General features: G+C 36.5%; 1 protein-coding gene across 5 annotated transcripts in view; it reads left to right on the top strand.

Annotated features, from left to right (window-relative positions):
* Window positions 1-275: 275 nt before the first annotated feature.
* The window catches only part of CDC27 (cell division cycle 27), a 90560-nt gene continuing 70612 nt past the window's right edge, over window positions 276-20223 (top strand). Inside the window, exon 1 of one of the 5 annotated variants that reach the window (XM_051994926.1) lies at window positions 276-447. In XM_051994926.1, coding sequence (XP_051850886.1) covers window positions 421-447 — 27 coding nt within the window. In that variant the 5' untranslated portion in view covers window positions 276-420. The remainder of the gene's footprint in view (window positions 448-20223) is intronic. The other 4 variants (XM_051994925.1, XM_051994924.1, XM_051994923.1 and 1 more) reach the window with 4 other exon arrangements.

The raw sequence follows: 20223 nt of genomic DNA, 5'->3' as shown, positions 1-20223 counted from the left end.
AAATCGATTAAACTCGGTAGGCGCCGCCACAGCGCAGCCTGGCCGGCGGTCCCGCGACGCCCCTGTTAGCCTGCTTGTCGCTGATTGGCCAAGGCGTGCGCGGGTAACCGAGCCCTAAAGGAGCGTGAGCTTCCTCGGTCTAAACCAGGCTCGGTTTTTCTTTGGCTAATCTTCAAGCATTTCCGGCAACGCTCTGCCCCTTCGCCAGCCTTCGTGTTTTTCCGGCCGAGCTCGGGCATTTCCGGCCAGCCCTAGCTTCGGCGGTTTCCGTGTTGCACTCGGGTGTACTCGGCAGCCGTTCGGCCTCCCCCATCCCCCGGTAACGGTCGCTGCTGAGTTTAAATGAGCCGGGGCTGGGCCGGGCCGGAGCCGCTACGGGGGGGCCTGAGGCGCGACGGAGAGCGGGCCTGAGCCTTGAGAATGACGGTGCTGCAGGAACCCGTCCAGGTAACGAGGACCTCGCCCCCCTCAGTCCAAGACTGCGGTGGCGGCGGCGGCGGCGGCGGGGAGGCCACGCTCGGCCCCGGGCGGGCTGCGGCTCGGGCTCGGGCAGGGCCTGGCGCGGCCTAGGCCCCGGGACGTTGCTCCTCCTCCTCTTCTGCGGACCGGGCCGGTACGGCCTTTAGGCCGCCGGATCCTGGGCCCACGCCCCCGGGAGTCCTTTGGCGAGGACGGAGTCCCTAGCGCTCCCCCGTCCGCTCCTCCTGTCAGTCCCCGGGGGCCCCCGAGGGGAGAGGTACGCCTCGTGTACGCCACTGAGGAGGGAGGGAGAGAAGGTGCCGGAGAACTGCGGCCGAGAGGGTAGGGTCGTGTCTATAGTGGAGGGGGAGGATTAGTACCCGGCTGGCTTGGCGTCCCCTAGGAACCCGCGAGTTTGGGGAATGGTTTGCTGCTTTTTTTTTTTTTTTTTTTTTTTTTCTTTTTTGGCGCGGTTGCAGATTTGGGGTTGGGGTTGGGGGAGGCAGGGAGCGTATTGGTGTTTTAAACGAGAACTTGGTCTTTGGGTGACTTGGCCCTTCCCCAGCCCCTGTTGCTTTCTGATTTCAGGGTGAATTCACCACTGGACATGTGGCTTAGCCTGGCCGAGCTCAGGTATAAGATACACTTGCCTAACAGCCACGGTAGAGTAGGGCAGGGCAGGGTGGGGATGGTAGCAATGCCAGGTCTTTCTATCACAGATAATGATGGGATCACAGGGTATTTTTTTTCTTCTTGCACCTACATTAAGTGAAATTTAAAAAACAAGAAAATTCGAATGTCTTTCCCATCCTTTTTTTTTTTTTTTTTAAATCAGTTTGAAATCTTTACTATAAATACCAAATCAGGTATACAATCATTCTGTTCTATTGGCAAAAACTATTGGATTTTGAGAATGTGATGCAGTGCCAAATCATTTTTTGCTATGTTTTCTGAAGGAACTGAATCCTTTGTGCCTTGGTGATGAACCTGGTTTGAGGGTTGGAGGTTCTAGGTTATATCAAATAAGTGGACCTTTGTCGTGGATTTCTCTGTGGGTTTAAAACAAATGATGATGGTGATGGCCAGGAAAGATTTTAGGGTTTTGAGAAGTACTATATATTACCATTATTGTACCTGTTATTACCACCTAATGAATCCAGCAGTAAACATTTAAATATTGTCATACCTATTTGTTAGTTCCAGGGCCATTAGTGTTTCAATCAGTATAATGAGGGGCTCTAATTTAAGATTATACACATATACAAGATATTTTAGTGTAAAAAGTGAAAAATCCAAAGATATTTCTTCATTTGTTCAACCAGCCTTCCTCTTGTTAGCAAATGAACTTAAATTAGAAGTTCTGCCTTTGTGGGGCCTATATAAAATTGATAGTTCCCTGTGCCCCTTCTCATTTTAGTCAGTATATGCTTGCTTCTGTTACTTCATTTGCATTTCAAATTAATTTCATCCAAGACATTTTATGCTATTACTGAATTATAATTTGCTTCTTTAACCTCAAAAGATGTTTTGTTTTGTTTTTTCAGAATCTATCTCCCAGAGTGGTGAGGCTCAAATAAGATAATATTTTTAAATGCTAGGCTCCTGGCAGCATATACTAGGTAGTATATAAATATTAGCTTTCATTATTCTTGACTATTACTTTTCCCCCTAAAGAGATTGGCTTGTTCCATCACTGAAGTCCAGTCATTACTTAATAATTACAGACTCTGTAAAGAGCATCAGATGTTATAATAAAAAAGAGGAAGTTTGTGGTCAAAAATCCCTGGATGATACATGCTAATTTTCCTTCTTCTTCATCTAAATATTTTTTATCAATGATGCACGTCAGTCCTTTCTAAATCTTAGACTTCAGTAGCTTATTAAATTCATATGGCTAAAAAAAAAACCATTATTTCCCTTTCCTTCAGGGGTCTTTGTCCAGGTGAGGTTTTTTTCCAGGATTTGATCTATAGAGCAATATATGAGTCCACCATCAAACTTTGATTATGTGACACAGTCAGAACATTGGATGGAGCAGACATCTTTGGCAATTCCCAAGGAGAAACAGTCAAAATGGGATGGTACTAGAGATTGGTTTAGGTGTTGAGCTGGGACTAGGGCAGGAAAGAGGAATTTCTAGTAGCATAGCAAAAAGATAAATACCTACATTAAGGGTATTGTCTGCAAAGATAGAGAAAGATATATTTGGAGTGTTGAGTAGGCCCACTACAAATTTCCTATGTAATCCCAATTGACTCTTTACAGCTATATAGCTAAAGCTATACAGAAGCTTTTTATAATTTTCTGATTAACTTGCTGTCCCACTCCCCACAGTCTGTTACAGACCTCTTCTCTCCGAGCTAACTTTATCCCTTTACCCCACTTCTGCCCTCCTCAACAGAGGATGTGACTTCCTGTCACTGAAACAAATGAGGCTATCTATCATGAGAGCTCCCTTATTCTCTCCTCTTTTACATAGCAAGTCCCAGCATTTTCCCTATTTTCCTCCTTTGCTTCATACTTGATCCTGTACAAATAGAAGGGTTATCCTTGAGAAGGAAGAGGGGCCTCTCTAGAGTTTTTCTCCACAATCATACCTTCTCTATAATTTTCATGCTCTCCTTCTTTAGCTGCTGGATCCATCCTCACTACCTTCAAATGTACCCTGCTCCCCCCAATCCTTTTTAAAAAAACAAAAACTTTCACTTGATCCTATCATCCTTTAAAAATAACAACAAACCAAATCTTTTATTTAGTTTTATTATTTTCTCAGGATATTCATCTTCTACTTTTGTTCTACTAAACACCTACTAAAAGTCACCTTGATTTTCTCAACTCCTTGTTTCCATTCCCACTGCTCAGCTGAAATAACTTTTGAAATACAAAATAATCTCTTTAATTTCTAAATTTAATGGCTTTTTCTTTGTCTTCACCATTCTGAACCTCTCTGAAGCATTTGACAGCATTAACTGTCCCATCATGCTGGATAATCTTTTTCCTTCAGGGTTTCCATGACACTGTTGGCTCTCCCACCAGACTGTTCTCAATCATCTTTATTAATCACTTTTCTTATTCAAAACCCTAAACATGAGTGTTCTTTTTGTCCTGGGTTTCCCTTTCTCTTTACATTGTCTCATATCTCATTGCTCCTATGGCTTTATTTCTTACAGATGATTCAAGCCCGTATATCCAGCTCTATCTATGTATATCTCTAACTGGATGCTTCATATACAACTTAAACCCAAAGAGTGTCAAGTGAAACTCATTAGCTCCCCACCAAACTGGTTCTTCTCACAAATCTTCCCTTCTGTTGAATCTTTCCATTTACCCAGTTTCAGTCATCCTTCACTCTTCCCCCTCCTTCAATTCTTCCTTCAAAACATCTCTTCCATTTATTCCCTCTTTTTTTATTCATGTTTTAGGTCCTGATTGTCTGTTGCTTGGACAGTGTAACAGCTTTCTTTTTTGGTTTTCAACTTCCAGTCTCTATTCTTGAATTCATCCTTTACATATTTATTGAAGTAATGTTCTTAAAAAAGAAGTCTATATCATTTCCTTCTGCTTGAGTGCCTTTGGTGATTCCCAATTGCTTCTTGTTTTGGCATTTAAAGCTCTACTCAAACTCCAGCTTAACTTTTCTAGGCTTGTTGCACATCATTCCCTTTCACATAGTCAATGTTCCAGCAAAACTGACTTGTTTTGTGTTCCTGAATTTGGTGATCTGTCCCCTGTCTTCAGGCACAGGCTGTCTCTTTCCCCTTCCTCCCATCCCTGGAATTCATTTTGCCCTGACCTCCATCTCTTAAACTCCCTAATTTCCCTCAAGAGGTTCAGCTCAAAGGCCATCTCAAAGGAGCTTTTTCCTGAAAACCCAGTCATTGATATTCTCCTTCCTTCTCAAATTATCATCTTATTAATATACATATCTATGAAAAAAATACATATCTATGTATATGCCATGTATCTGTTTATATATTATATCTCTCCCCAGTAGAATAGAAATTCCTTTAGGGTAGGGACTTCCCAAATTAATTTTATTTTTATCCCCAGAATTTAGCATAGTGCCTTGTACATAGTGCTTAATAAATATTTGGTATATTGAATTGGACAGTTCAGGAAAGTTGAGGCCCTGGCCAGACAGCTGGCCACATTAATAGTATGCTTGCCTTCCTCTTTTCAGCGTTGTGGGCAATCCTCTAGTGTCCTCTGCTTTCCCATGTATCTTTGGTGTACTGCTTCCAAAAATTAGTCTCTTTTTGTTGGGATCTGTGATTTCATCAGGATAGGAATCCTTTCTCCAAAACCATCCCTGAATAGCTGACCTGAAAGGTTTAGTGACTTGCCTGTGATCACATAGCCTTTATGTTCTAGGGAACTCTTGAAACTTGTTCAGCCTGACTCCTCAGGTTGGCCCTCTTCTCCACTACCATCATGCTACCTCTAATATCTTTCTTCTCCAGTCAAGGCATACACTTTCCCCTTTCCTTGCAAGGGGGAGTGAAGGAGAAAGAAGAGTAAAAGGCTTCTATATACATTCATTTGCTCCATTGATGTAGCAGAAAAAAAGAAACCATTCTAAATGAAAGCACTTATATTGTATGCAATATATACTTACAGATGTTATGCAAATAGTATAGTATTCATTTATACTAGACCATAGAGACTATTGTCATCTTTTCTTTCTTTCTTTCTTTACCAATTTGAGAGACTAGAGAGAAAAAAATGGTGCTTGAAATTACATGGACTTGAAAAGTATTTCCCTTCTCTTCATGACAAAGATGAACTCTAGAGAATGTAGTGACCTTACTTCACCTAAAAAAATCACATGGATTATGAATCTGGGTGTAAAACTAGAGACTTTCCTGCTCATAGGGAAAGTTGGAGAAGTTAGTTCTTATGGGAGCAGGCTCTTTACATGGAATAGAAATGTATCCGTCTTTGAAGGAATCTCATTTTATTTATTTTTTAGTAAAGCTTTTTTTTTATGTCGCAAACTGAGAATTCACAGGGGACTATATACTCAATATACTATGCATTTATTTTTCTGGGTAAGAATTACAAGAAGAGAGAAAATCTTTCAGGAAATCCTGGTCTAAAAAATTTCTTGACAAGAGTTCTTGGAATTTTAGTGATACATAGTTCACTATTTTTTTCTGCCCCACCCTTGGAAAAGGATTAAAAAGGACAAGTTTACTAGTTAAATTTTTAAGTTAGATTGCTCTCTAGATTTATCTCATTGTCTACGTAGATCAAGGATCAACATCCGTAGAGGGCTAGAACTCTGAAAAGGTATACTTGAATCAAGGACAGCATGGTGCTTATCGTGATATAATGGTTTCGTGTGTTTAGTGTGTGTAGTGATGTTATTGTACTTGGGTATTTAAGGGAGTCTCAGACACAGACACAGAGAAGATTCCAGACTCCGGACTCCATCTTTGACTAGCTTTGTGGTAGACTCTCCTGCTTCCTTCACTCCTCCTCTAAGACCAATGACTCAGGCTGATCCCAAGGTCCTCCAGAGAGTTAGTCCAGACATTACAATCACCTTTCAGAAGTAGCGTGTAAAGTAGACCTGTAAACTAAACACATTTGCACTCAAGGCAGTGAGACAAAATGTCATTAAATGCTGTCATGGAAATCATAAGGAATGGAAGGGATGGGGAAGTGGTAAACTGGCAGGCTGGATAAGAAGTTACCTGGGCTGTGACTACCCACCATCTGATAGCTTTCCATTGTAATGAATTGGTCATGCTAACTAGTTGTTGAACTCAGTTATTTCTAATTGTTGTTGGCACCCTCTAAATTGTCATACCCTGGATGAAAGGCAAGATTGCTCTGCCTTAAAGTTTTGGTGTCAAGTTGTTGATTCCTATTTTGTACACCACAGGAGAAGGAAGAAGAGCAATTGGTTTGTGGTAGATAAGATGAGGGGCTTCTATTTGGATGACGGTTTTTTTGTTTTTATTTTTGTTTTTTTGCTGAGGTGATTGGAATTAAATGATTTGCCCAGGGTCACACAGCCAGAAAGTGTCTGAGGCCATATTTGAATTCAGGTCCGCCTGACTTCAAGGCTGGTACTCTATCTAGTGCTCCACCTAGCTGTCCTTTCTATTTGTTTCTTAAATTAATGGAGTGATGACTAAGTCAAAGGACTGTCTTTGAAACAAATATTGATCTGTTACTGAACTGAAATGTTATAATTTCTACAGCAACTCATCCTATAATCCAAAAGCAATATAAAGGCCATGCTAAACTTTAGGGGCAACTGAGTTTTTTTTTCCCTTCCCCAAACTAATGGGTAGGGAAAGAGGAAGAAAGTGGGGTGGTTTGGAAGATGGAGCTAAGAAGTGGGGGGAAGGAAAATCAGATTGATAGGTAAAATCTGGATTTCAGAGCAAGAGAAAAAGAGCATTGTCTAGACAGGCTGATTTTTCCGTCTAAGTGAAAGGTCAATCATAGTCCTCCTTAGGTAGAGAAAAGAAATCTAGTTTCAATGTAACCAGTGAGGAAACTACTAAATTCACTTTAGAGGTTTTGTATCTTTTATTTTTTCTATATACCTTCCCAGTAGTCATTAGTATGTTAGCAAAATCTAGAGTAACTTTGAAGATTTCACTATGGAACACAGTTTATGATTTTATTAGGGATTCATTGGTATAGGGAGCCCAGTGAAGAATTTCTTCTACCAGTGTAGATTGGCACCTTCTCTACAATTTTATAATCTTACAAATACTTGCCTAATACACTGAGAGGTTAAAGTGACTTGCCCTGAGTCCAAAAGCCAGGAATTGTAAGAAGTAAGACTTGAATCCATGATTCCTAGATTTGAGACCAGCTCTCTACTATACTGTATTGCATCTCTATCCCTATTATGACAGAATAAAATTTTTTCCCTGAATCTCAAAATTTGTTTTATGTGGCAGAGCTACGAGGAGGCCAGGGAGAAAGAATCAATTGCTATCCAAGGGTGAGTGGTGGTTGGTTAAGGAAATCAGTAGATTGGGACATCCCCTACCTATATCCAGGCCAGATCCCAATGAGGGGCCCCACTAATGCCCTGGTTTTTCTGAAGTCTCTGCTTCTTGAGATATATATCTCCTCTCAGTACTGCCCAAGACTGACCTTCAGAGTGGGAAGGGCCTTTAATTCAGATCCAGTATATAGAATAGATGCCGGGTTTGTAGGATGATGGTTAGCAAAACATAGCAGCATTTTATAACTTCCATAGGCAATCCCAAATACGAAAATTTGAGTTGAACAGTGACTTGGTCTGTGCTTGGGGAAGATCAGTTTATTACCTCCCTAGAAGATGGAGTGTAGGTGTGAGGGTCTTGAAACAGGTTGTTATCATTTAGTCCTGAATGGGGATATTAAATATGAGTAAAAAAAAGTGAAAATAGTGAATGTGACAGGTTTGGCCATTGATTTGATGTGTGGTGTGCTTGAGAGTGAGTCTAAGTTTTCAAAGCTGGTTGACTAGAAGGATAGGGGTTCCCTCAACAGATGTAGTGAAGTTTGGAAGATGAGTTGGGTTTGGGATCCCAATCTGTAAGATCTAACTCTGTCCTCTTAGAAATAAAAAGTGGGGCTAAGGCTCTTGGTCTACAGCCACTGCCTCAGAATACAGAATCTTCAGGAGCTATCTACCATAGCCATAGTAATCTGGATAGGTAAGGTGTGGATATACTCGTGGTAGAAAAATTGTCCTTGCACTGGTACCTTTGTCAGTTTAGGTAAAGAAACACCCTCAAGGGCCTACACCTGAAATAGTAGTGATAGCAGAAGTGAATTAAGGGAATTATGTGGTTGTGTTAGAAACAAGTTTAGTGATCAGCTCTTGCCTTCCAATTGGTTATATTTACTGGGGTCATGCCACAATTCCCTACTTTAAACATCATTGGGCTGGATGATCTCTAATTTCTAGTTATTCTACTGTTTAATGGTTCTAATCAGGAAGAGTTTATCAGGAGAATGGAAGGGGACATATATATTTTTTTGCAGTGCCTATTATGTGTCAGGTATCATGCTAAGTGTTTTACAGATATTTTCTCATTTAATTGGAGAGGTAGAATTTTCATTAGGCCTTTAAAGATAGGTAAGATTTGGCTAGGTTGAAAAGAATGAATTGCATATTTCTAGCACATTTAATAGTCTGATTAAGCATAAAGATAAATGTGGGGATGGGGTAAGAGGTGAGACTTAGCTGCACAACATATTCTTGTTTAAAGGGATATTTGAAAGCTAGGATAGCATTAAGTTATGGAGTTTTGACTTAGTCTAGTAATAAAAAGTCATTTTAGATTCTTGTGTAAGACTGAGGGCTAGGGAAGGAAAGTAGTGGTATGCACAATGAATTGGAAGGTAATGATATAGTACCTTACTATAATGATCTAATAAGCCAATTGGAGTCTGAAAGTTAGACTATAAAAATCCTCAGAGTTTTCAGGTTTAATTAATTTAATCATAGAATATCTGTAAGGATATCAAGGTTGAAAGAGCTTAAACAACTTCAACATCATACAAAGAATGGCAGACCTGGAGCTAGAATCTAGGTCTCATTTTCAGTCTAGATTTTTGTCCACTGTCTTTCAGTCAACAAGCGTATTTTATAAGTTTCTTTTATATGCTAGGAACTTGGTAAGGGTAGCATTTGTAAATAAAGGCACAAATTGAAGTCTCTTAAGCTATCATATAGCTTATGTTCTACTGGAGGACACATCTTGTACAATATAAGCACATAAATACAGAATGTTTTATTGGGGAGAAGTGCTAGTAGTTGAGAAGAGAAGAGTTGAGAAAGGTTTTCTGGAAAGGGGCTCTTGAGATAAACTTAAAAAAGACAAGAGGTTTTTAGAGATAGGGATGAGAGGAGGAAATAGCATCCTAGGCTCTGGAGTAGGAGGAAGTGGCAGTAGTAGCTTATAAAAAAGTATGGAAAGAGATGAGGATCTTGTTTGAAGAATAGCAAGGAGGCCGATTTAGTTAGACCATAGTGTATGTGAAAAAGAATGTTATGTAATAAAGCTGGCTATGTTGGGAAAGGGATTTAAATGCTCACCAGACAAATTAGCATTGATTCTAAAGGAAATTGAGAGTTTAGATTAATTTAATGGGAATGACTTGGTTAGACCTTTATCATAGAAGTAACGATTTGGCATCATTGTGGAAGATGGCCTGGAAAAGGGAAAGACTTGAGGCAGGCAGGCAGATCACTTGGGTCTATTTCAATAATCCAGATAAGATGTAATAAGGACTTAAAATAAAATGGTAGTTATGTGTATGGGAAGAAAGTTCTAGATATAAAAGGTGTTACTGAGGTGGAATTGACAACACTTGAAAACTAATTGTATATATGACGTGAGGAAGAGTAAGGATAATATCACTTTGAACTTGGATAGTAGTAAGCTTGACAAAAATAGAGAAATATGTTGGCCAAAAGTTGCAAAGTTTTAAAAATTGGGACAGGAAAAGACAATTTTGTTCAAGAAAAGGCAGTTAGTGATGCTAAACCAGAATTCAGGAAATAGATATCTAGAAGTTATCTACATAGTGATGATAAGCCCATGAGAACTGATATGATTACTATATGAGAGAGTTTAGAGAAGGAAAAAAAGAAGGCTTGTGTAGGGCCTTGGGGGCTGCTCATACTTGGGGAGCATAATATAGATGATAATCCAATAGATTAGATTGAAAAGGGCAGTCATATAAGTGGGAGGAAATCCAAGAGAACAATGTCATGAAAACCCAGAGAGATGAAAGCATCCTAAAAAGACAGGATATTCAGTAGTTTAAACTGCAGAAAAATCAACGAAGATAAAGACTGAGAAAAGACCAACAGAGTTAAAGTTCATTAAGAGGTTTCATTTAAGAATTGAATTTGGAAACTAGATTGCAAATGGTGGAGAGGTAAATGAGTAAGTAGGGAAGAAATGGAGGAAATAAGAATAATCAGTATTTTTCAAGAGTTTGAGAATCAAGAAAAGATATATAGGAAGCTTGAAGAAATGGATGGAAGGCCAGGTGAGATTTTTTTGTTTGTTTTGTAAGAACAGGTGAAACAAGCCTTTTTAGTAGGATGAAGAGTAAAGCAAGTATTCCTGTTTTCATAAATACTACTTACCTAAATATAGTAGACAAATTATCTATAGCAATAAGACAAGACAAAGAAATTAAGGGAAGAAGCATAGATAAAAAGAAAACAAAATTATTTTTTACAAATGAAGTGATGGTATGCTTTGGGAACCTTAAAGAGTATTAAAATAGTAACTTCATTAAACTTGCAGGATATGTCACATAAATTTCATCAACATTCCTATAAATAATCAACAAAATCCAGTGAGAATTAGAAAGAGAATTTCCATTCATATAATAACTATAGAAACTACAAAATACAAAACTTCACAATTTGCTCATAGACTATATAGATCTAACTATAAATTAAAATACTTTGCAGAAATAAATAATTGAAAAAAAATAATTATTCATGGATAGAGTTGATGCAATAAAAACAAAAATACTACCTAAATTAATTTACTTGTTTATTGTTTTACCAAGCTCCCCAAAGTGTATTTTATAGATCTAGGGGAAAAAAATAATAAAAATTCACACAGAAGAACAAAAGGTCAGTAAATCTCAAAGGTAATAATGAAAAAGTGAAAAGAAATGGAAACTCAGTGCCAGATCTCAAAATGTTCTGCAGAGGAACAAATTATCAAACGATTTGGTACTAGTTTTAAAAAAAAAAAAAAAAAAAATTGGGTTGATCAGAAAAACAAATACTGAAACAAAGTACCATAATATTTGATAAACCCAACATCCTAGTTACTGGAAGAAGAACTTAATTGACAAAAAAGGATGGGAAAACTGAATAACAATCTGGCAGAAATCATGCTTAGACCAACATTTCTACGTACCAAGCATAATTCCAAATGGATACATGACCTACATAGAAAAGGTCATTGTAAATATTAAATTTGAAGAACATGAAAAAAATTACTCTTTGGATTATGTATAATAGAAAAAATAGTTCATGGCTAAAGAAGTGATAGAGAAAATCACACAAGATAAAAAGTTTTAATTATATAAAATTTAAAAGTTTTTGTACTTTTAAACAGATCTTTAAAACTAATCTAATGTAACAATTAGAAGGGAAACGACGGGGGGAGGGGGGGGGAATTCTGTGCAAAAAAATGTTTTCTAACAAAGGTTGAATATCCAAGATAAATAGGGAACTGATTTAAGTATATATAAGAATAAAAACTATTTTTTTATTTTAAGATTTTTTAAATACCTTTTAATTTTCAAAATGCAAAGATAGTTTTCAATATTCATCCTTGTAAAATCCTGTGTTCTAAGTTTTTCTCCTTCCTTTCCCCCATTCCCCTCTAGCTAGCATGCAACCCAATATTTGTTAAATGTGTGCATTTCTTCTATACGTATTTCCACATTTCATGCTGCACAAGAAAAATCAGATCAAAAAGAAAAAAAATGAGAAAGAACAAAGCAAGCAAACAACAAAAAAGGTGCAAATGTTATGTTGTGATTCACATTTGATGCCCACAGTCTTCTTTTCTGGATACATATGGTTGTCTTCATCACAAGTCCATCGGAATTGACCTGAATCACCTCATTGTTGAAAAGAATCAAGTCTTGAAGATCAGAGTTGATCATCACATAATTTTGTTGGCCACTGTGTACAATATTTTCTTGGTTCTACTCACTTCACTTAGCATCAGTACTTGTGTGTCTCTCCAGGCCTTTCTAAAATTATCCTGTTAAAACCATTTCTTAATAGATAAGGAACATTATATATATATATAATGGGAATATTTGAATAGCCAGTTTTCAGAGGAAACAATCCAGACTACTAATCATATTTTTTAAATGCTTTAAATTACATTGGAGAAGTACAAATTAAAGCAACATTGAAGTTCCATTTCACATTTATTTGATCATAAAAGAGTATAAGAAAATGACAAATGTTGAAGAGTTGTGGGAAAACAGGTATTCTAATATACAGCTGGTAGATCTATGAATTAGTCTTTGGAATTCTCTCTGAATGGTTACCAAACTGTGCATACTCTTTTACCCAGATATGTCACTATTAAGTTTATATCCCAAAGAAATAAAAGAAATAAGGAAAATGATCTGTAATTTTGTTTGTAATTGCGAAAAATGGAAATGTAAAAGGATATTTTCCCTTTGGGGAATGGCTAACCAAATGTGTATAAGAATAACGGTATATTATTATGCCATAAGAAATAGTAAAATTGAAATTTTTAGAGGAATCTGGAAAAACCTTTATGAACTGATATGAGCAGAACGAAGAATATATTTTACAATGATAACATTATTAAAAAAAATTAGATTTAACATCATATAGCATGATGATAAACAGTGAGTCCAAAATAGTGAATATGAAACATGCCACTTGCCTTCTTTAAGAGAGATAATGAAATTAAAGTGCAGAAAGAAAGAAAGTGCCAGGCAATATTGATGTATATTAAGTGGTTGATTTGGGGTTTAGGTTTGCATTTTTTGATTATTTTTTTAATTGCCCAGTGGATATGGATGGAAAATGAGAGATTTAAAAAAAAAAATACTTGTTACATGAAAAATTATGAAGTAAATGTATGAGACAAAAGAAAAAGAACAAGGGAAACCTACATATGTTTGTAGGCAATAGGAAAGGAGCCAATCAAAAATAGAAAAGATAAAAGATTAGAGAGGAGATGATTATAGAGGCAAGGTTCCATAATATAGAGGGAATAAGATCAGGAATACATGTTGAGGGAGAATAGAAGGAATATCTCTTCATCAGAGACTGGGATCTGGGGTAAATAAGAAATGAACAGGAGATGGTGTCAAAGTGTTTGGTATGGAGAAAAGAGGGAGTCTCAACAATTGGTTTTTGTTTGCTAGTTAAGTATAGGCCCAAGTCCTCTATAAAGAACTGGGAGGGAGGCAGAGGGAGAGTATTACAGGAGAGAGAAAGAGCTCATATTGTAGGGAATGTGATAGAGGATTAATAAGGGAAAAGTAGGAGACTTGCCTCACAGAAGGTGGAAACATTAATTTGTAGAGGACTCAGTTAGTATGAGTAATTAGCACTATTTAACACCATACCTCTGGAAGCAACCTGAGCTTCAGAATTGCATAAGGCTTGAATAGTGGTTGGATAAGCAGGCTAGAGATTCAAGATTGGAAGACTGCTTAATGTTGAACTGGTTAACAGTAAGGTTAAGAAGGAAAAGATAATGATAAATGTTGGAGAGGATGTGGGAAAAGTAAAACACTAATGCATTGTTGGAGTTGTGAACTGATCCAGTTACTCTGGAGATCCAGTCTTGGAACTGTTCCCAAAGGGCTATAAAACTATGCATACCCTTTGATTAAGCAGTCTGTGTTCCAGAGAGATCACAGAAGATGGAAAATAACCCAATGTTCAAAAATGTTTATAGTAGCTCTTTTTGACAAGGATTGTCAAGGAATTGGAAACAGTGGATTTCTATCATTTGAGGAATGGCTGAATAAGTTATGACATATGAATGGAATGGAATAGTATTGTTCTCTAAGAAGTGATGAGTAGGCTGATTGCAGAAAAGCCTGGAAAGACTTATATGAACTGATGTTGAAGGAAGTAGAACCAGGAATACCATACACAGTTAACAACAAGATTAAATAAGATCAAGAAAAGGGAGAAATGGAAAAGAGAAGAGAAAAAGCAAAGAAAAGACCAAAAAATCATATTGTTTTGGGAGAGTAGGAGAATTGAATGTCATAATGAGGACAAAGAATAGATCTAGTAAAAGTAAGATATAGGGAAAGAAGGAATGACAGGAAATTGCAGTTAAAGTACTTCAGAATTCTTAATGATGGAAATAGATAACTTAGGAGATCAAAAGATCTTCTTTTTTGTGACTGGTGGAATAAAGGAATAGATCGTGTATAAAGAGGAGATTGAAATAGGAAGCCAAGATGCTTGAGGAAACATTAAACATGTACATTGAAGTCCTCTAATACAAAGTTGTAATGTAGTTTGAAGAAGACTGTATTATAGGTACTGAATTCTTTGTTAGAGAAAGTAGAATAATTACTGGGATTTTGTGACAACTTTTATCGAGTTTATCTCCTCCCTGTTGAATCATTCCTTCTCTTTTGCTAATCATCCAAACTCCAAATGGGATCATGAAGAATTGGACTTGACTGAACAACAAGAACTAATGAGCCACTAATTATGACTATTCATCAAAGTTCTAAATCTTTTTCTATATTTTTTTCCTTTACATTATTTCTTTTGGCAATCTCATTAGTTCCCATCTTCCATAAAATGATTTCCACTCTATATATCCATTCCCCTAAGCTTCAACCCCACATTATCAGTATTATTGGACATGTCAGAATGGATGGTTCAAAACTAACTGTTCAAAACTAATTTTTTCCCCAACCAAATCTCCCTTCCCAAACTTTTTCTATTTCTGTTGACGGCATCACCATCCTTCCAGTCTCCAAGATCCTTAATCTTGGCATTATATTTGACTCCTTACTTTCCTTCATCACATACATTTAGTCAATCACAAAGTCTTGCCATTTCTGCCTTCACAACATCTCTTGCATCTTAACCCATTTCTTTATTTAATACAGTTACCACTTTAGTTTGGACCCTTATCATTTCTCACTTGGACTATTATCACAGCTTCCTAATTAATTTCTCTCACTGAAATCCATGCCCACTTCTAGTCCTTCCTACAAACTACCACCAAATTAAATTTTTTTAAAAACACAAATCTGACCACATGATTCCTATTCATCCAACTCCAGTGACTTCCTAGTATCTCTAGGATAAAATAAGTTTTAAAACCATTCAAAATTTGGTCCCAATTTAGTTTTCCACTCTCATTGGTCATTACTTTCCCTTCTACAATTTGCGTTTCAGTTTATTTATTGAGCATCTATGATGTGCCAGGCACTATGTTGTGCTAGGGATAAAAATAAGAAAAAGACAGTCATTACTCCCAAGGATCTTACAATATATTTGGGGAAGGTAAATATACAAAAGGAGCTGAAGAGGTTTGGTAGAAAGGATACTAAGGAGTTGATGGAGTTGAAACAAGCAGATTTGCTAATAAAAAAATAGTTAGCAACAATTCAACCACAGTAGCGTTTTCTCTGTTTCTTATATGTAATTCCATCCCCTAAGCCTTTGCACTGATTATCCCATAAGCTGGAATGTACTCTTTTTTTATCTCTAACTTATGAAGGACCACTCTCCTTTTAAGACAGTCCAAATTTCTATGAAACCTTTCCTGAACCCCCAACTGCTTCCTTGTTTGTATTTAATATTTTGTATATGTTTGTATTAATTTTATATTTATGGTTTGTGTAGTTTTATATGTACTTTTCTCCTCCATTATAATATGTGTTCCTTGTGAGTAAGGATATTTTGTTCTTTGTACTTTTGTCCCCAACCTGGTACAGAATAAACAATAAATACTAATTGGTTGATTTTTATGGTTCTCTTTACTCTTCTTGGCCTTAGATTTTTTTATATGTAAAATAGGGAAGATCATACTTGATGAATTCTTAGATCTGTTTGGGGGCAGGGATCCTTACTTCATCTTCATTTTCTTCTTAGTGATGAGTACTGCTACTGAATACACGTTTTCTGTGTTGAAATGAACTACAGTTCTTAGATTCTGTATTTTTTAATAAGTACTGAGTTATTTGCTCTCAAATATCAGTACTAGAGGAATTCAGAAGGAAAACTTTTAGGTAGTTTAGGATAGAGGCAGGGTAAGGAATAGCAACATGAGTAAGATGATTGCTATATATAATCTAAATTTAACACAGTTGAGAAAGTTTTAATCTAGTGTTGAAGAATAGCTTTTATTGTTATGTCATATCCTACTATACATAATACAACTATTATATCGAAAAGTTAAAAGTTACTCACATTTGGATATCCCTACTGTAGCGGTTTGTTAATTTACAATTGTTTAACTTGTTTAACTGATACTTAATTTGACTTGTTTCATAGTTACATTCGTTAATATTGAAGTGAATTGAAAGCTTGTTTCACTATAGCTTTTGTAACTAAATCTTTTTTCTGATATAAATAATAACTTTTTATCTTTATTTAAGAATTCTACTAGTGAGATTAAGAAATGCCTGTGAATGTCATTGGGTGCCACCCAAAAGTCTCACTTGTAGGCTTGTACTTATATAATCTTCTGTTAGATTCGTATGGAATCTCTGTTTCCATTTTCTGGGGCATGAATACTATGAATGCTGGTGTCTTGTTTTATTCATAACTCTTTTTTCTCCTTCAACTCTTAGCATAGTGCTTTGTAAACAGAAAGTGCTTAGTTTTTTTAAAAAATAAATTGATATTGTGTGAGCACCTTACTTACGCAAACCAGATATTACAGTAGGTACTATGGATAGGACTAGAATGGATAAGAATCATTTCTGTTTCCAAGGAGTGTATAACTGAGGGAATTAAAAGAGCAGATTAACTTTTGATGAAGTAATTTGGGTATGACATCAAGGTCCTGTGCTCAAATCCTATATCTTCTATGGTGGATGGGAATGATTTCCACTGGTGAAGATGGGAGGGAGAAAAAATTATCCAGCAATATGGCAAGAGTAAAAGTATGGAGATAGGAAAGAATAGGATATGTATGTTCAAAGCTTCTAAAACTGCATCATGATCCCATGTGGAGTCACATAATTGAATGTCAGGTTTGTGAAGAATTTGGCACCAGTAAATGGTTTCTGAACACAAAGTCCAAAAACTAATTCAAATTCAAACGCGTAATGAATCTAAAGTGTTTTTGGCAGTACTTGCTCATGTTGCACGCACACTTTCACTATGGCCTTGGTTCTGAACACATATGTGCACTTTGCACTGTGCATGCACAAATGATGCTAGAAATAATGCCTTGGTTCAGATTCAAGATGGAGTCAGGTAAAAATTTCTTGCGCAAAAAGGAGTCATGTGTAGAAAAGATTTAAGCAGCACCAGTACAAAGAATGGCAGATATCTGTATTATAGTGGTGGAAAGTTAAGGTAAGAAAAACAAAGCTGAGACATACTCTAGAACATAGAACTAAGATAGATGCTTATATGTTAAGAGACTCTGGAGTTGAGGTGTTACTGCACAGGGAGTGGAGAGCCGTTGAAAGTCTTGGAATAAGAAATTGAGCGTAATTATAGTCTTCTTTATGTTTACCTCTCCTGTATTACCTAATTCTAAGTTTCTATGTAATATATAGTGAATAAATAATAATTGAATGATACATGAAATGGATAGACCTTAAAGTGTTGTATAAATGTAAATTATTTTATTTGTTGTAGTAGTAGTAGACTCCTTGCTATCAACGGAGCCAGGAATTATATGTTATTATTTGAATTATATTTGATTTAAATACAACCAATAAAATTAAGTATTGTCTTTCATAACATATTTGCTTTGATAAAAAGTGAAATTAAAAGGAAATATAATTTCCAGACATACTCTTAAAGGCAGTGACTTAGTTATTATTATTTTATCCAGAATACTGAAAGCTCCAAATTCTGCCAAGAGCTTTTTTATTAAAATGGCTCTGTGAAGTCATAGAGGAGCCTCATGAAACCCACTTTTATGCCAAAAATGATCTAAATATATCATAAAGCAGCAATCATCAAAACCACTTGATATTGGTTAAGAAATAGAGTAGTAGATCAGTGAAATAGGTGTTTGGTATACAAGACTCAATAGTCAATGACTATAGCAATCTATTATTTGATAAAAACTCCAACTTCTGGGATAAGAATTCACTATTTGACAAAAATTGCTGGGGAAAATGGTAAATAATATGGCAGAATTTTTTATTTCCTTCTCGGGTTATTTTTACCTTATTTCTAAGTTCGATTTTTCTTGTGCAGCAAAATAACTGTGTGGATATGTATACATAATATTGTATTTAACATATACTAGGGGAGGGGGAGAAGGAAGGAGGGGAAAAGTTGGAACAGAAGTTTTGCAAAGGTCAATGCCAAAAAATTACCCATACATATATCTTGTAAATAAAAAGCTATAATAAAAAAAATTGTACAGCATAAACCAATATCTCATCACCCTATACCAAGATAAGGTCAAAATGCATTCATGATTTATTCATAAAGGGTGCTACAAAACAAATAAGAATACAGGTTATTCCCCAATTGATAAATGGTCAAAAAATATAAATTATAAAACCATCTATAATTATATAAAAAATGCTCTAACTCACTATTCATTAAAGAAATGCAAACTAAGCCAACTCTGAGGTACCACCTTATACCTATCAAATTGGCTAAGATGACAGGAAAAAAATAATGCTAACTGTTGGAGGGGGAAGGTAGTGCATTGTTGGTGGAGTTATGAAATGATCCAATCATGGTAGAGAGCAATTTGGAACCATGCCCAACAACCTATCAAACTGTGCATATCCCTTGATTCAGTGGTATCACTACTGTGATCTGTATCCCCAAAAGATCATAAAAGAGGAAAAAGGAACCCATGTGCAAAAAATATTTATAGCAGTTCTTTTTGTGGTGGCAAGGCATTAGAAATTAAGTGGATGCCCAACAGTTGGGAAGTGACTAAATAAGTTATGGTATATGAATGGAATGGAATATTGTTCTATAAGAAATATTGAGAAAGCTGATTTAAGAATATCCTGGAAAGGTAACTGCTGTGCACAGAAACAACAAGCCAACCTAGCTGGAGAAGCAAAGCATCTTGTGGCAGAGAAGACAGGAGGCAGTATAATTCAGGCAAGTCAAACCACCACTATCTCCTCTGATGGAGAAGCTTGGGACCTTGAACCCAAGAGCCTTAGGAATTGCAATGCTTCCAGCTTACTCCCCTCAGTCCCCTGTATCCAGGGAAGCAACTCCTTTGGATATGTAGTCTGACCATACTGCTCTTGCAGTTGCTACAACCACAGCTACTGAAGATCTAAGAAAGTTCTTGCCACAAGAGTCCTTGGCACTTGTGAAATAGTTGAATATCAGAAACAGCTATAAGTTTATCAGTAAAAATGACTTAAAGAAGTCTGCTTTGCTACTGCACCCTCAGAACATTGAAACCTTTCAATTTAGCTGACTTGCAGCTAAAACTTTCCATATGTTATGCCTCTTCAATTAGAATGTAAATCCTTGAGAGCAAGAATTGTCTTTTCTATTTTGTATTACCGTGATTTGCATATCATAAGTACTTAATATTTTGTTTATTCATTTTTGCATCATTATTTGGGTCATAGTGATCAAGAAAAAAAAATCACCTAGCAGAAGAGACTCTGAGAACTTGAGATCCAGGAATAGCATAGCATAGGCCTTTTAGTTCAGAGAAAAAGTACTGCAAGCAACCAGAAAGATGAAGTTCAAGTAGTATTTTCCCATCTCAGCTATGGATTATACTTATTATTTACATGTTGTCTCGCATTAGGTGGCATGCTCTTTAAAGGGAGGAACTTTCTGCCTTTCTTTCAATCTTTTGTGCTTAGCCTGGTATGTTTTTAAGCCCAATATAAATGCTTTGCAGTGATAGCTACAAGTAAAAGTGACTCCTTGGTTACTATCACTGTAAATTAGAGAAAAACTTTCAATATGCTGTTCCTCAAGGCAAAATATAATGGTTATAATGGGAATCAGGTACTTACACAGAATACCTTTGACAATATCCCCATAAGAAAATAAGGGACAAATTACTATTTCTCTTGACTGGGGTTTATGAGGAA

Source organism: Antechinus flavipes, chromosome 4, assembly GCF_016432865.1.
Source record: "Antechinus flavipes isolate AdamAnt ecotype Samford, QLD, Australia chromosome 4, AdamAnt_v2, whole genome shotgun sequence".
Taxonomy (NCBI): Eukaryota; Metazoa; Chordata; class Mammalia; order Dasyuromorphia; family Dasyuridae; genus Antechinus; species Antechinus flavipes.
This window is presented reverse-complemented; position numbering and strand designations above follow the sequence as displayed.